The sequence below is a fragment of the Macadamia integrifolia genome, chromosome 4, assembly GCF_013358625.1.
Source record: "Macadamia integrifolia cultivar HAES 741 chromosome 4, SCU_Mint_v3, whole genome shotgun sequence".
In the NCBI taxonomy this organism is placed as follows: domain Eukaryota; kingdom Viridiplantae; phylum Streptophyta; class Magnoliopsida; order Proteales; family Proteaceae; genus Macadamia; species Macadamia integrifolia.
In genome coordinates, this window is record NC_056560.1 from 17,514,794 (window position 1) to 17,533,006 (window position 18,213).

The 18,213-nt window shown below is 37.2% G+C and overlaps 1 protein-coding gene across 1 annotated transcript; it reads right to left on the reverse strand.

Moving 5' to 3' along the window:
- Positions 1-15,070: 15,070 nt before the first annotated feature.
- Positions 15,071-17,597, reverse strand: LOC122077598 (thylakoidal processing peptidase 1, chloroplastic-like). Its single transcript, XM_042643570.1, has 6 exons — positions 16,532-17,597; positions 16,333-16,401; positions 16,154-16,222; positions 15,962-16,048; positions 15,743-15,810; positions 15,071-15,475 (listed from the first exon to the last, which is right to left on the reverse strand). The coding sequence occupies exons 1-6, from the start codon at positions 17,261-17,263 to the stop codon at positions 15,355-15,357; spliced, it is 1,146 nt and encodes a 381-aa protein (XP_042499504.1). The 5' UTR covers positions 17,264-17,597; the 3' UTR covers positions 15,071-15,354.
- Between the last annotated feature and the right edge of the window lie 616 nt (positions 17,598-18,213).

The following is an 18,213-nucleotide window of genomic DNA, read 5'->3' on the forward strand; positions in this document are numbered from 1 at the left end:
TGTAGTTAGGTCTAGGGTATTATTCTTTCTCTGCTAAATAGTTAGGTATTTGAATGCTTAGCGATAGTGTAGAAACGTAAACCTAAAACGATGTAGAAGATAATGAAAAAACAAAACAAACAATGCACATAGATTTAAGAGGTTTGGCAAGGTTGCCTACGTCCCCGGTGAGATGAGATATTGCTTCACTATCAATGGAGAATAGGGTTACGACGCTCGTCCCTCACATCTCTCAGTATTATTTGCATTATAGAGAAAGAAACTCCCGCTACAAATATATAGCGAAAAATCCTAATCCAAAAACTACACAATTGCCCTCAAATAAAAAATTCGAGTAGGGGGTGCAGCCCCCTACACCTCCTACTATGCAGTGGGGCCTCTGTCCCCTTGCAACCCCCATGACCCTCTAACCAGCTAGTGAGACCATTGTCTTGCCTGTCAAGGTACTGCACAAATACTCTTTGGATTAAACTGTGATGGAATACAAGACATCGTACACCAACGAAAAATTCTTTTATGTAGGAGCTAGTAGATATGGTGATATCTAGGAGACACACATGTCACGCACACCAGCTAGTACACACGAGTGCACACACATTCTCTCTCTCTCTCTCTCTCTCTCTCTCTCTGTGTCTCACATGGAGCATGATTGGTTCTTGTTTTCTTGCCAATTAAATCGCTTTTGTTATCGTTGGAGATATTATTAATTAGATCAAGGATGATGTATTGTCAGCGGTACAGGGCGCATGATTAAGACACTTTAAAATTCCAAGGATTGAGGGGAAGAGTAAAGAGATAACACGTTGAGAAGAAACGGAGAAATAAAATTATTCTTTCCTTCACTGAAAAAACTTAGCGATCAGATGCTTAGCAAAAGTTCTTTTCATGAATGAATTTTGGTAGCTAATAAATAAGGCGTTATCTCAGAGAAGCACGTGCGCACACACACACACTCACTCACTCTCAATATTTTTGCCAATTAAATTACTTTTATTATCATTAGAGACGCTATTAATTGGATCGAGGATGATGTATTTTCAGGGGTCTGGGGTACATGATTGAGAGATTTTAAAATTCCAAAGAGAGAGGAAAAATTAAAAGGGTATCATGTTGGAAAGAAACGAGGAAGAAAAACTTTATACTAAACAGTTTGGTGTATGAATGATTAGAAAAAATTGTTCTTTTTATTCATGAAATTTTGTAGCTAATAGATAGGGCATTATCTTGGAAACGTACTCTCTCTCTCTCTCTCTCTCCCTCTATATATATATATATATATTCCAAAGAGAGAGGAAAAATGAAAAGGGTATCATGTTGGGAAGAAACGAGACAGAAAGACTCTATACTAAACAGTTTGGTGTATGGATGATTAGAAGAAAATGTTCTTTTTATTCATGAAATTTTGTAGCTAATAGATAGGGCATTATCCAATATATAAAATTGATAAATGACTCTTCGAGGGAGCCCACCTTCAATTCTGATCGCAATAAATTTCTCCTCCCTTTTCATTGTGAGGCACTTGGCTTAAACATAATGAAAACTGAAACTATTTCCTAGCAGTTTTCACTCTGGCACCAGGTCGCCCCTTCCGCATGTGGGTTGGGCCAAGGATCAGCTGCTCTGATACCACTGTCAAGTTCCTAGAAGAACTCAACCCCATAAACTGATTTATAAGGTGAGAAGACCCAAGACCATATCAACCCATATCAATTCCCATAGAAAATCGATGTGGGATTAGCCCCCATAAGATGATATGGGATCGTAACATATTGGTTCTAGTTTTTTTTTTTCTTCTTTCAAATTAATCACTTTTATTATCATTTGAGATCATTATTAATTGGATCGAGGATGATGCATTGTCAGGGTCTAAGGTACATGATTAAGATACTTGCAAATTCCAAGGATAGTGGAAAAAAAAAAAATTCTTTTACTATCATTTGAGATGTTATTGATTAGATCCAAGATGATGTATTGTTGAACTTGAATCCTCTCTAAATCTAACGTGCATCAAATGGTTAGCAAGACTAAACACACACACTCAATCGTCGGATACGCACTAAACGTGCGAGAGAGGATCTGGTTCCTGTATTGTTAATGGTCTAGGATACACGATTAAGACTTTTTCGAATTCCAAAGGATAGAAGGCAAAGGATAATTGCGAGAAAGAAAAGAGGAAAAAAAATTTATAATAATTTACTTTCTCTGCAAAACAATTTGGTGTTTGGATGCTTAACATTTTTTTTTTTTTTAAATACTTTCTCTTCTTGCACTTGTAGCCTTTTCATTTTTTTGGATAAATTGTACTTAGAAGCCATTTTTACTAATTCGAATTGTAATATAAAATATTGGATAGTCTATGCGAATTTGCCATATGTAATCAATCGCATTAATCCCATGAAAAAATAGAAAATCGATTATTATTGGGTGGGACGGTTCCGTTCGATTCAATTCCTAAAGACAACCTTCATTGAATGGATCTTTCCCATTGAAATCGAGATCCCAATTGTGATTAATATACAAAAAGATGAGAGAGAGAGAGAGAGAGAGAGTATTTTGGGGGTTTCCATTTTTTATTTTTTATTGAGGGTGGAGCGATCAATTCATCCTTCTTTCTCCCTACCAAGATTTTACCTTCCACAATAGATGGACAATAGTCAAAACAATGAACTGTTTAGGGTGGTTAATTGAACTATAAATTATGCTGATTCTCCACTTGGGTATGAATGTAGTAGCCATGTAGTTAGGTTTAGTGTTTTTTTGTCCCAACTCTAAATGCAGTCATATGTGCAACAACTTGTGGTTAATACTGCGAGAGTAACCTGCACATGTGATCATTTGGGAGCTTGCACTCTACTTGCAAGGTACCAGCCAATAGAGTAAGAAGTTGTCTTCTTTATGCATGTGTCATAATATCATTAGCCCGTTGCTCACTATTCTATGCTTGAAAAGGATACCACCTTGTTGGCTTGCACTTTTGTTCAATTCTTCACATGTAAGTCAATTAAACCTAAGTTTAATTTTAGGAGAAAGAACACTGCCGGGCTGTGTAGCCTGAGGTAACACCTCCTTGTGTCTATCTCTTTTCTCTCTATTATAAAATAACATATCTTCCTCTTGTTGTGTGTGTGTGTGTGTGTGTAAGAGAGAGAGAGAGAGAGAGAGAGAGAGAGAATAATTTTTTGGGAGAGGGCTCTGTGAAAGATGAGTATGCACACGAAAGCATCAACATGAGTGAGATTTATACCTTTCACAACAGGGTGGGGCGGACTTTCTCCGTCTCTCCCCCTGTGTCTGAAATTCTCATTTTTTCCTAAATTTTTAAAGGGAAAATATTTTCTGTTCAGGAGCGCTGCTTATGCTAGTGCTCCCATGCATCTCTCTCTCCTTCACTACTATGAAATGATATCTTCCCAATTTATTGGGAAGAGTAAGATAGACACAGGAAGTGCTAGCATAAGCCATCCTCTACGACAATGAACACTTTTCCATTTTTTAAATAATGGATATTACCATAATTAGTAAGTTCAAGAACGACAATAATACAGAAATGGATACGTACAACAATTAAATGGGTCATATCGAAATAATATTTTTCTAGAAATTCGATGCAATAAAACGTGTATGGCAATGATACGGTACGTGTTTAATACGATTGCCATGTAAAAATCCAGGAGCAAAAATATGGGTTTATTTTGGTATTAAGAATGAATTAAAACTGATTGTTTACAACTAAATTATAATATCTCATGCTCTCACGAACACCTAAATCCAATCTAGCTTTCCAATTGTGGGTCATTTCTCAATTTTGTTTGTTTTACATTTAATATTAATTAAGTTTAATCATGTCTATCATAGCAAATGTTGATAGGTGATTCATCAACCACTTTCTATTATAACAAATAATGGCATATGTTTGTCAAAATAATAATAATAATAATAATAATAATAATAATAATAGCATGTGGAAAATCATTTAAAAAATTAAAATATCATCATTGGTATTATCTTATCAAACAAAAAAATCCACAACAACCCCTACTGATGCGGATCCATTTTCTAAAACCGGAATCAGATCGAGTATATGTCCATTCAGATTTTCAATAATTCAATTGTAATAACTAATGGTAGATTTGTAATTAAGGTAAGATTTTAAATTAGGTGATAAAATTGTAATTAAATAGACTTAATAGGCTAATGGATAAGAACAAGTAGGGTGGACACATAAGTTTCTTGATTAATAGATTTATGATAAGTTTGAAATGAAGTTACATAAACGGTATAAGGTGATAAAGGAGAGGGAGCGGCAATATGGAAAGAGGGGTTGAAATTAATAAAATAAGAAAGGAAAATGCGTGTCATCACATTTTTTCTCAAAATCGAGAAGCCTATGGAAATGGAGAAGTGTCGCTTTGTTTTTTAGGGTTGAGTTTTTTTTCCCCCAAACTAAACGTATTAATAAGAATAAAACATATTATAATATGGATACTTATAAAGTACGAGTATAATACGAATTTTTTAGATTGATACACCAAATTATAATTTTTTGATTGAAACGTTCAAATACGAAAAAAATTCACATATTATACATGAATTTACTAACCATGGATATTATTGACCACATTTCGGATTTGGTGTTAAATTACAACTAATTTTTAATTTAAAGCAATGGAAATTAGAGATCCCATTTTTTATTGGGAGAACTATGGATCACACCTTGTAAACATGTGCTCAAACTAGAAAGAAACAAATTCAACTTCCCATTCATCATCTTAAAACGACTACTTTAGAAAGAACGTTAACATGGTTGTAATACCACTTTGGGCAACTGATTTATGAATCTGAAGAGATACAGGGTGGGAATTGAAGGGACAACATTACATGAGAGGACAAGAAGCATATATTCGAGGAAGCCATATATGTTCTCTAAAGCCCAAGCACCACTCCTAGACTCCATGAAAGTTGGACCTTCCAATGGAAAGCTAGAAATCCGCCACCTTCTCATCTATTCCTTTCATTTTTCTGTGTGCCGCCAAACCCAAAGCACGAGCAGCCTTGGTCTCAAAGGAAAATCCAAACCAAATCGGATTCTAATCGACCCAATCGAAGCTACTGTTTGGCCTTAAGATTTTTAATCTCACAATTTATTTTTTATTTTATTTTTAATGACATATATCTAGGTCTTCTGCTTGAATAGTCTTGCAGGTTCATATTGACTTCATAATTGAATAGAATGATCCATAAGAATCATTCAACTTTCACTGATAATAACGGTGAAAAGCACTAAACAGAGATAAGGGGAGCCAAATTCAAAACCACACGCTTCATAAAATGAAAGTCCCTTACCAACTCTTCTATCACCGATAATGAATTCACTATTCTTATGATTACCTGATCATATATGTGAGCATCTAACACTTATTCAATTTTCTACTATTACATATGTGAAAAAGGGGCATATTTGAAGGCAAAAGAGACCGATGTTAGATGCTCACTATAAAGTGAAAGTCCCTTATCAACTCTTCTATCACCGAGAATGAATTCACTACTCTTATGATTACCTGATCATATATGTGAGCATCTAACACTTATTCAATTTTCTACTATTACATATGTGAAAAATGGGCATATTTGAAGGCAAAAGAGACCGATGTTAGATGCTCACTATAAAGTGAAAGTCCCTTACCAACTCTTCTATCACCGAGAATGAATTCACTACTCTTATGATTACCGAAGGTCTCATTAACTATAAGCGTCTCCCAAACGCTTAAGCTTCAATCAAAGAAGCACATTGGGACTGGGTCCGGATGTCCCACAACACTAGCACTAGACCTCAATCAAACGAGGCTTTACTAGCGACTGGATGTATGTGTATTGACTGGAACCTCAGATACCGAATGAGGTAATACACCATATATAACCTCAATTTTATGTAGGAGACAAATAGATAAGTGTGTACACATAAACAAATGACCATAAAAAAATGCATATATATATTCTTGAAAACAATAATAATGCAATAAAACTGAAAGTCAAATGGAAACATATTGAACAAAACTCCCACTAATAAAATGCATCAAAAGAACTAACAAATCCCATATTAGTGACATGCTCTTGAAAGACTTTTGGAGTCAAGCCCTTAGTAAGAGGATCTGCAATCATGTTTTCTGTAGCAATCTGTTCCATTGTAATCTGTGACTCTTGAACTTTCTCTCTGACCAAAAAATACTTAATGTCAATGTGTTTAGAGCCTGAAGTACTTTTACTGTTATGAGAGAAACGTACCGCAGCGAAGTTGTCACAGAACATCCTCAATGGTTTAGATATAGAGTCAACAATCTGTAGCACTGAGATAAAATTCATTAACCATAAAGCTTGAATAGTGGCTTCATAACACACCACATACTCAGCTTGCATAGTAGAAGATGCAGTGAGTGTCTGCTTGACACTCTTCCAAGATATAGCCCCACCTGCAATCACAAAAACATATCCAAAAGTAGACTTGAGGTCATTTAGGCATCCAGCAAAATCTGCGTCAGTGTAACCGATTACATCAAGTGAATCGGTTCTTCTATAAGTAAGCATAAAATCCTTAGTGCCCTGCAAATATCTCATGACTTTCTTAGCAGCTACCCAATGCGCTTCACCAGGGTTGCTCAAATATCTCCCAAGTACACTAACAACATAGGCAATGTCAGGCCATGTACAAACTTGAGCATACATTAAACTACCAATAGCAGATGCATAAGGTATGTTCTTCATCTGATTGCACTCCAATCCTGTCTGTGGACATTGAGACTTGCCAAATTTGTCCTCTTTTACAACTGGAGCTTACTAGGGGAACATGCTAACATATTAAACCTTTTTAATATCCTCTCAATGTAACCTTTCTGAGACAAACCAAGAACGCCACAAGACTTATCACGATGAATCTCAATGCCCAAAACATAAGAGGCCTCACTAAGATCCTTCATATCAAAGTGATTTGATAATAATTGTTTTGTCTCATGCAAAAGATCAACATTATTGCTGGCAAGAAGAATATCATCAACATAAAGCACAAGGAAAATGAACTTACTCCCACTGATCTTCAGATAAATACACTGATCCACAAGATTTTCTTTGAAACCACAAGAAGTGATAACTTCATCGAACTTAAGATACCATTGTCTAGATGCCTGTTTCAAATCATAAATAGATTTCTTAAGTTTGCACACAAGATGCTCTGTATCAGCTTGCCTGAAGCCAAGGGGTTGTTGCATGTAAACATCCTCTTCAAGATCTCCATTTAGGAAAGCTGTTTTGACATCCATCTGATGAAGTTCCAAATCAAAATGTGTAACTAAAGCCATGATGATTCTGAAAGAATCTTTTATCGAGACTGGTGAGAATGTTTCCTTGTAATCTATGCCCTCTCTCTGGCTGAATCATTTTGCTACAAGTCTGGCCTTGTAACGCTCAATTTCACCTTTAGAGTTCCGTTTGGTCTTGAAAATCCATTTACAACCAATCGGTCTGCATCCTTTTGGTAATTCAACCAAATTCCAAACATCATTAACAGACATAGAATTCAATTCATCTTGCATGGCAAACATCCATATTGATGAATTGGGATCATTGACAGCCTGGTCAAAACTGATTGGATCTGAATCCAAAGTAATATCAAACTCATGCTCTTGTAAATAAACAACATAGTCATCAGATATGGCAGGCCTGCGAGTTCTCTCTGATTTCCTCAAGGGAACATCAGCAACAATATGGTCCTGAATCTCATCAACAACAGGGGGTGCAGGCTCAGCCACTATAGGTTGCACAGGTTCGTGAGTGGGGACATTCTCTTATTCAATGTGAGGTTGTAATACAGTAGACGGCAGTGTCACAGGCATAGGTACAAGAACACGTTCCTCCTCAAAAACAAAGTTACGTGGTTGAGCAGACTGAAAATTTAAATCATCCTTAAAGAAAACTGCCCGATTTGATTCCACTGCTCTAGTAGAATGTGTAGGACAATAGAATCTATATCCTCTTGATCTTTCAGAATAACCGATAAAATGACCACTAATGGTCCTTGGATCAAGCTTCCTCATCTGAGGATTGTAAGGTCTCACCTCTGCAGCACATCCCCATATATGAAAATGAGATAAATTTGACTTCTTACCAGTCCACAATTCATAGGGAGTTCTGGGAGCAGACTTGCTAGGCACTTTATTCAAAATATATACTGCTGTTTTCAAAGCATCACCCCATAAGAAATTAGGTAAAGTTGAATTACTTATCATGCTTCTCACCATATCCATAAGGGTACGGTTTCTCCTTTCAGCCACCCCATTCTGCTCAGGTGAACCAGGCATAGTGTACTGAGCGTCAATACCACATTCTTGTAAGAATCTGGCAAATGGTCCAGGGTTATGTCCAGTTTCATCATATCTACCATAAAACTCTCCACCTCGATCAGATCTCACACTTTTTATCTTCTTTTCCCTTTTAAGTTCTACCTTTGCTTTAAAAACTTTGAAAGCATCTAAGGATTCAAATTTTTCTTGAATAAGGTAAATAAAACCAAAACGGGAAAAATCATCTATGAAAGTAATAAAATATCTGTATCCACCCATGGTATAGGAGTGAATGGACCACAAATATAAGTATGAATCAGCTCCAATGCTTCATCCTTCCTGGTTGCACCTTTCTTTTTAGCTCTAGTGTGTTTCCCCTTAATGCAATTAATACAAATTCCAAAATCTGAAAAATCCAATTGAAGAAGTGTACCATCCTTAATCAATCGTTCTATCCTCTGTTTAGAAATATGTCCTAAACGTTTATGCCACAACATAGAAGAATTTTCATCCAATCTAGCACGTTTAGGATTTGTAACCACATAATTTATAACAGAAGAACTGTTGGCATATTTGGAAGAACTAATATCCAAATCAAATTTATAAAGACCATCATATAACAAGGCAGATCCAACCATAAGAGAACCAGAATAGAGAGTAAGTTTTCCATTGCCAATATTAAAAGTGTAACCACAACTGTCAAGTTTAGATACCGAAACAAGTTTTTGTCTAAACGATGGTACATAAACCACATCATTCAAATTCAAAACAAAACCAATGGATAAAAGTAATCTAACTACTCCTATAAATTCAACTTTGGTCTTCTCTCCATTTCCCATGTAAATCATCATCTCTCCCTCACTTGGTTTCCTCCTGCTTCTTAATTCCTGCAAACAATTAGTGATGTGAATAGTTGCTCCAGTATCAATCCACCACGAATTAGGGGAAACATCTACAAGATTGGATTCAAGACACACTAGAGCTAAAGATGTACCTTTCTTTTCAAGCCATTTCTTATAGCCATAGCAATCTGTCTTCATATGTCCATCCTTTTTGCAGAAGAAACATTTTCCCTTAAAAGCCTTAGTCTTTGGTTTCAGATTCTGATCGGTTTTCTGTTCTATTTTTCCTGATTTTTCTTGCTTGTTGCCTTTCCAATTTTTCTTGAATTTCTTCTTACCCCCATTATTGGAAACAAAATAAGCAGAGTTAAATTTTTCCTTCTTCTTTCTTTCCTCTTCCTGTACCAATATGGAAGTCATGTCCTCAAGATTCCACTCCAATTTTTGTGCATTATAGGAGGTCTTAAGAGTATCAAACGATGATGGAAGTGATTGCATAATTTGCCACACAAGGAAAGAATCAGATATCTTCACTTCCATCTCGCCCAATGTGGCAGCATAATTGGTCATTTTCATAATGTGATCACGTACTCCACTTGTGCCATCATATCGAGTGGATGAGAACCACTCTAAATATGTTCCCTTTTCAGCCTTATCAAATTTGGTAAACTTTGTATTAACAGCTGCAAGAAAATCCTTAGCATTTTCTTTCGAAGGCACACTTTTCTTAATGGTCTTGTCCATAGTATGCTTCATAACAATCAGGCACAATCTGTTGGACTCCTCCCACTTTTCATAAAGTGCTTTTGCAGTAGCATCACTCTCAGTTGTGGGCTCGGGGGGTTTATCAATTCTCAGGGCATAATCGAGTCTCATGATTGCAAGAGACACAGTAAGAGAGTCTATCCACTCCTCAAAATTGGAACCATTCAGGACTTTGATGGAAGATAATTGGGAAGTCATAGCTGACAATCATAATTACCAAAATTTTACCAAAACATACAATATGCAATAACCAAAAGCATATCAACATCCCAATAATATAATGAAAACTGACTAATTAGGGCTTATTAATCAGATTTATCCCAATACCAATTTTAACAATTGTATGAAAAACATGAACTGGGAAAAGATCCAGCATCATTGGGGTCACACCTGTGGTGGCAAGATCGCCCAACATGCAGTGAAATCTTTCACATGTAAGGCGAGATGCCCAAAAAACAACACCATATTGTAGATTCCGTCACCTGTGGTGGCAAGACAAGAACCTCCAAAATAGTGAAGCTCAAAACGTCACCCTCACACCATCAAGCAAAACCGACCAAACGAAGACTCACCTATGTTGGCAAGAGCACATCGTTCGCCATATGGCTTTCTTGACTGCAATCCATCTGGATGGTCTATAGTGATTCTGCATCTTTAGGAATTAGCCCACTAAGTGGAAGTCTAATCTCTAAAGTTACGAAAACTCTATAGATCTGGATTGTAACTGTATGCCCATTATATTTTTAATAATTTTCCATCAAAGAATTACTGAATAATAATATGAAAAACAAAAGCACATAAAATTTTAATATATAAAATCATAAGTGTTCCTATTATGACAGATCAGAACATCATGGGTTGCATAATAATTCCCTATAGTGACTGAATCCAATAGCACAAGAATTAATATGAAATAACAAAATTATATATTTAATGTGCTAGTGACTAAACCAAATGTCACAAAAAGTAAATCTGTAAATAATTATGCTTTATGGTTCTGTTATGAGTCAACCAATTAAAACTCATGACACTTTTTTATGTTATTTTATTTTATTTTATTATTATTATTTTTTTTTAAAACAACCAAAACACGGTTTCAAATAAAACCGTACTTACCTTTTACTTTTTGTCACCTTTTTTTTTTTTTTTAAAACAACCAAAACAGTAAAAGCAATCACACCTTTTACTTTTTGTCACTTTTTTTTTAAACAACCAAAATAGTAAAAGCATGTACGTTGCTTTTGTCACTTTTTTTTTCTTTAAACCAAACTGTAAAAAACAACACGGTTGCTTTTGTCAAATTTTTTTTTTTTTAAATAAAACTTTGTAAGTTTTGTCCTTTAGTAATAATATATTACTTTTCTTGTTTCTTCAAAACAAAACGACTCGAAGAGAAAAAATTGATGTTTATTACTGGTGGTACAGCCGATCGATTTTTCATGAACGAAACTCTGATACCATTGAAAGAAAACAGATACGGAACGATTCATGAAGATCGATAAGCAAGCACGACAAACACTATAAAATACATGTTTTAAACATACCTGAATCCATGGTTGAAGAATAAGAACTCTTCAATGTCTTCTTGTATGCTCCTTGTACAACACGATCAATGTTGGTCTGGTCTACCCTCTTTCCCTTATGCTTTTTGATTGTTAGCTCCACTTAATGAGTCAGTGATATATATATAGGGGTGAGGGTAGGGACCAACTCTGCAATAAAATTAGGGTTTCCTCCCCATTAAGGAAACAATACCTTAGGTCCACACATAGTAATAAATATTTCATACAATTAAGGTGTGCTAATAGAATCTAATATCTCCATAGAAATCACTTACCAATAATATTGGATTCTTTCTGCTTACTCCATCTTTAGTCAACACCACTAAACCGGTTTTGGAAACAAATCTTTGACTATGCTAGCCCACCTAATAGGAAATCTTACATACTCCAGATTTGTATTGTGTTGGTACTGCCAGACCATATTGATATGTATCAGCCAACATCAATTCTATGCAGCAGGATTGCAGGACGTCCATAAATATGAGGACCTTCAAGCTCTTTGATGAGACTACAATGAATGGACGAAATAGCTTTGTTTCTTTCCTCTCCATTCTCCATTATTAGCCATTGTTTTCAACAAAACAAAACAAAAAATATTAGCCATTGTGGCCTATTAATAAGAGGGAAGTCTGGAACTACATGAACGAAAATAGCTTGGAACCAGGTCTTGAAGCACTACTCGTGTATGGTAAGCCTCTTAAGTCGAGCATGGATATTATAGGAAGCAGAGAAAACTGATCATAAAGTCACCATTGACCATTATCCATAGTGCTGCGGCTAGAAATCATCCTAATCTTCCTCCGAGTCCTGCAAAGATAAACAAACATAAGAGAACGAGCGTTGGGCTAATCCAACAAGGGACTCTCTAATGCTTAAGTCAAACTTCTATGCAAATAGATAATTCCAATTAGCATGGAAAAAGATTGGTCCTCTAGAAAAGAATTTACCTGGGTTTTTATAATTGGAAATGAGGTTGTCCGTAGAGAGTCCTGGTTTGGTAGTTGTCCATTGTAGGTAGGAGTCTAGATCTGGTAAGAGTTATAGTAGGAAGTGAATGTGGAGATCATTTCCATTATGGGAGTTTTCCTGTATTGACCATATCTTAAAGAATACGGCGAGATCCCCTTCCTTCTAGGGAAGATTCAATATTTCAATGGGTGTCCTGCTTGGATTCACTCCATGTCTTACGGTAGACAGGATAGACTCAATTAATTCCCTTCTAGGGATACTTCTTGATGGTGCTATAAAGGTCTAGGAACGACCGACGGAGGGTAGGTGACGTGGCTGTCTAGTTGCTCATTCCGAGCGGCAAATAGTCTGCAATCCGATGGATTGAACTTCCAGGAACGTCGTGTAGTTGCATGAACCTTTTGCATGTGGAGCTTCCCTTGGTACTGATTTAGCTATTGGACTCCTGGAGCTTTCTTAATGTTGTTTGTCAGTCAACTCCTATCTTGAATGCCTACCGTAGATTAGGTGGATTATGTTTAGTCTTGCCGGACCGTTTGGCTACCCCTGTATTTCAAGGCCACTCAACAAACACTCAATCGTACTTTTTAGCCATAATACATAGTTATGGAGAATTTTATTGAGCTACCTGGGTACCGATTTAGCCGTTGGACTCCTGGAGCTTTCTTAATGCCGTTTTTCAGTCAGCTCCTATCTTGAATGCCTACCGTAGGTTAGGTGGATTATGGTTAGTCTTGCCGGACCGTTCGACTACCCCTGTATTTCAAGGCCGCTTGAAAGACACTGAGTCGTACATTTTAGCCATAATACCTAGTTATGGAGAATTTTACTGAGCTCTTGTTTTATTTTTTATAAGAACTTGAAAATTGGAATCCATGCTGCAGAGGAAATTTTTACATTAGAACCAGAAGACAGCGGAAAGCTGATCTTGCTTTCGGATCTCTATGCTGCTTGCTTTGGAGAGATGGGATGCTGTTGTAGATATTAGGAAAATAGATCGGAAGATTGTTATTTAAAAAACAAAAATAGATCGGAAGATTGTTATTTGAAAAATATAAATCCTACACCGTCAAATCAATCAAACCAGCAAATATGATCTGTGTGCCTTTTCCTCTAGAACTTCACTCCTGTTCCTTTCCTATTTCAAGGCAATTCAAACCCACCACCCCCCAACGCCCTAAGTAAAACCAGATCCACTTTGATTGGATCAGAGCATACTCAGTTGAAGGACCAATAAATTTTGGGCCCCCAAATGTTGAGCAATAAAATCACATTTTGCAAAGGAAAGACGTTTGTGCGTTCAGTCAATCTGTCAATGTATCTTTATCTCGCAGAGAAGCAAAAACAAGTTTATCCCAGAGAGTAGCTTCTTGAATGTTATCAACAGACCAACAGAACTGACCAACATTTCAGTATTTGACCGTATTCACAGCATGAATTGACCTTCACTTCATTACTGACCAGTGACCATATTCTCATTATTCAACCATCACCACTAGAAATTCTCTACCATAAATCTATCCTCAATCCGTCCATAATCGGAAAGCAAAAATCCCTTCAACACCAAGGGTTCCGTTACCAAAGAAGGCCCGAGCGGCAGCTCACAGGAAAGGTGGAAGAAAGCCGGAATTAGATTCATTACTGGGGCCACCCTATTCTCTAGAGTGAACACAATTGAAAGGAGGCAAAGATCGAGCATTATCGCATTTCCTCATAACATCGACCGGCTACCATTCACTTGATGAGGCAGGGGAGAGAGACCAACCAACCCACTCAGCAGCTGATTCGAGAAAGGTTGGGGAAGCTTCATTTCATGTGGGGGGTTTTACTGATCAGCAATCAATCAGTGAATTTTACTCGTGGGCGCCAATTACCCATTCAAACATGTTTCACACAAACCACAATCAAACATGATATTTCACTGTTGGTGCCTTCAACAGGTTTGGAACTGATGCTTCGAGTGAAGCTGTACCATTTAAAGTTGGCCAAAGTAAAAAGAACAAGCAAAGCGGTGGAGCCCCAAAAACCCTGGATTTCCCTACTACTTGGGGGCTGTGTGTGGGTCAGTGGGCGACGTGTGTGGATGAGCCGGTGCTTGCTGCTTTCTGCTGGCGCCTCTCCTTGAAAATAGGCAGCCTGACCTCAAAACGCTCAAAAGCAAGTGGGTACCCATCAATCACCAGTAAGCTTTTGCATTTTGTTACTGGCCACAAAAGCGACTAAAGCACCTCTCATCCAAACTCCACCCGAATCATACTGCATGGTGCATCCCTTAAAAGAGAAAAAGAACGAAAAGACAACATTAAGTAGTAGCTTTGGCTGCGAGTATAACCTTTTATGGCAAAGAGAACTGCAGGAGAGGTTGCCGCAAGGTATAGCAGGATCAAAAGACCACCTCTTTTCAAAATCAACCAATACATTCACCGGTTACTAATTGTCTGTTCTCTGTATATTTCATTCAATCAACTTCCAAAACAATAGAACTTTGATGCACATGCACCAGCACCAGCACCAGCACCAGCACCAGCACCAGCACCAGCACCACATGAGCATCAGATCAATATCACCAAATCTCAAATCTTCTGTAGAATAAGAACAGAAATGCCATGACAAATAGAATTGATTATGGGCCTCCGTTGGGCAATTTGAAAATATGTTTTTTTGCCTCAAAGGACATGGCTGTGAAGTACAGATGGAGATAACATGCATCACATTAAAGTGTTTTAACTCAAACCATGAAGCACAACATGATAGAACACCACATATGTACATGTCCAAAAAAATGGCTGAATCATTTTTTGGACTCCAAGTGAGTAAAGACTCTGTCCCTAAGCAATTGCCGGGCAGAAAAATCCTTCCACCATAACTGAAGAAGATGTGGATAACTCATGAAACTGCCACAAGATTCTTCTCTCCAAGCGGTTCATAAATAGTGTTAGATACTTTCGGAGGCGGCCAGTAGCGAAGCACTGATCTGCCCACAATGTTTTTTATAGGAAGGGGACCCCTGAAAGGAAATAGCAACATACATAAGTCACTGAGATTAGATTCACAAACTAGAAATCAACTTATCTATAAAGCTATTTTTGGATGTCTTACAACAGGTTATTTTCTTGACAGAAAACTTGGGGATTTCAAAATACCCAAGTTCAGATCCATCGAAAAGGCAATCCACACAAACACAATGTAAAGCATGGATGGGTTGCATTCCATTCTAATAAAACTACTATTCAAACGGTTAGTTTATAAATAATTTTCACATTCAAAAACTTACCAATCATGGGAGTCAAAGCTGTTGTTGCGATTGTCACCCATTACAAACACAGAACCTTCAGGAACGAGCTGCATGAACAGAAGAAGATTTATTAGAATGGAATTCCAACAAATGGAAGTTTTAATTATCAGTACCTTCTTCATCCATTTACATTTCTATGAAGCCAAGTGTCAACATTCAACAAAAGAAACTTTAATTAGAATTAGAAAGAAATAGTACCACTGGATCCATGTCATAAGACAGTGGTTCTAATATGAAATCTTCTTCTTGTACGACATCATTGACCACCAATTTCCCATCACGGACCTGCCATAGAGGACAATGTTCAAGTTAAGTGATCATCATCTGGAATCAATTTGTACTGTCAAGTCACTAATGAATCAAAATAACTAATGGGTGAAGAGAGCTAACCTCAACAAAGTCACCAGCCTTCGCTACAATTCTTTTGATAAATACATCTCCTGAACTGTAACCAATTTCCTGGATAAAGCAATAAATAATATTTAATTTAGAATGGTTAAACTTAATCAGACGTATCACTGGAATGGTCCCAGTTCCTATAGTATAGCCTAATGAAGTTCAAAATATACCTCAAGGATGGGAGGAACTTTGAATATCACTATATCTGCAACATCAGGCTTTCTGAACATATATGAAACCTGTAACGTTGATAACAGAAGGAGAACTAATTAGCTTCAACGATTTACATATTTTCATCAGATTTAGAGAGGGAGTAAATATCAGAAAGGTTTTTAACGATTGTGAAAATTGCAGAGTAAATGGTATTACCTTCTCAGCTAATATTCGGTCTCCAACATCGAGAGTTGGATACATGGAACGTGATGGAATCGATCTTGGTTCGGCTATAGAAGACCGGAACAGAAATGTAACAGTTAACGCTGTAAAGACAGCTTTAGCATCATCAGAACAAGAATTCACCAATCGAGAAAGCCAGCAGCTGCTTTCACAAGACTTTCTAACACCTTTCGTTAAATTTTTGGACTCCATATTATCTACGTCATCACAAGATTCACAACGATGTGTACCACCTTTATCCACAACGTTGCTTGCAGGACCCTGGAATTCATTGCAGGGGAGCCATCTGCTCCCCTGAAGGAAGGAAAAGAACGAAGAAGATTTTAATCCAAGCATTGAAGAAGACGATATCCCAAAAATCCCAGCACTAGAAGCGCCCGAAACGCAGGCCGACGACTTCATCATCGAAATCAAGCCCACAACTAGAGGAGAATTGCAATTATCGCTAAGTAATTCACCGGCGAGCGTGTTATACATCGACACCGACGGCTTAGACCAGCATCTCGCCTTAGGTCTAATGAAATCGGCGCGGTAACTCGTCGCAGCAGCAGCGGGATCTACTTCAGACTTCCGATTGGAGAATAAGAACCGTGATTTTCCACAACACTCGTGGAACAGCCGACAATTTCCTACCCTAACTCCGGCGGATGAAGCCAGACTCTGAGCCAGGTGGCCGGAGTAGGTGACAGTCATTCTGATCGCCATATCTGCAACCTTGAGTAAACTAAGAAAGATTAGGTACAGAGTGAATTCGGTGATCGACGATTTAAACGAACAACCGCAAGAAATTAAAGAGGATTCATTGCGACGGGAAAAAACAGTGAATCGGGGACGGAAGGGTTGAATTGAGCTGTGGAAGGCTCACTAATTAGAAGATCGACAAACAATTATCAGCAAAAAAAATCGAGAGATAGGGTTTTCAAAATCGAGAAATCGAGAACGGAACAAGGCTAGGGCTCCTGAGCTTCTCTCCGTCGAGAGCCGCCCAGGGGAATGAAATGATGAATGAAATGTCCAAATCGAAAAAAGAACAACGAAGCCAGGGAAGGTGTTGGTTTTGTAGTGAAGCTGTGAAGCACGCCGGCCTGATTACTAATATGCCATTGCTTCTGCTAATATTTACAGAACAGCCATCAGCTTTTTATCTCATCCCATTCTCGTTACAAATCTACGCAATGACTAAAATGCCCTCATAAATTTTAATATAATGATTATCAGCCTATATGATGGAAATGTGGGTCAGTTTGGCCTTGCGTTTTCTGTTGCTAAATAATTTGCTTACCAATATCGATTAGTAATTGGAATTAAAAAAAAAAAAACTATTCGTTAATTTTACAATTGACAAATGTCTTCCCCTAATAAAATCATGGGTGAAAGAATTCTCCCAAACTGGTGTTCCCTATGCCCAAAAATATGTGAACGCAAAAATACCATGTTACATATTACTTCACCCTATGCAGTAAAGATGTTCTCACGCGTCTTCCCATTGGCCTCAAAGCTCTTTATGCGAGAGGGTATGAGAGGAATCCAATTACAACATTATGAGGATTTTTTGTCTAAAATTCTTTCATAATAAGAATTTTAATATGAAATTCATTCATTATGAGGAATCCAATTACTCAATACTTTTGCCAATTCATTATTTTGTAATGTCC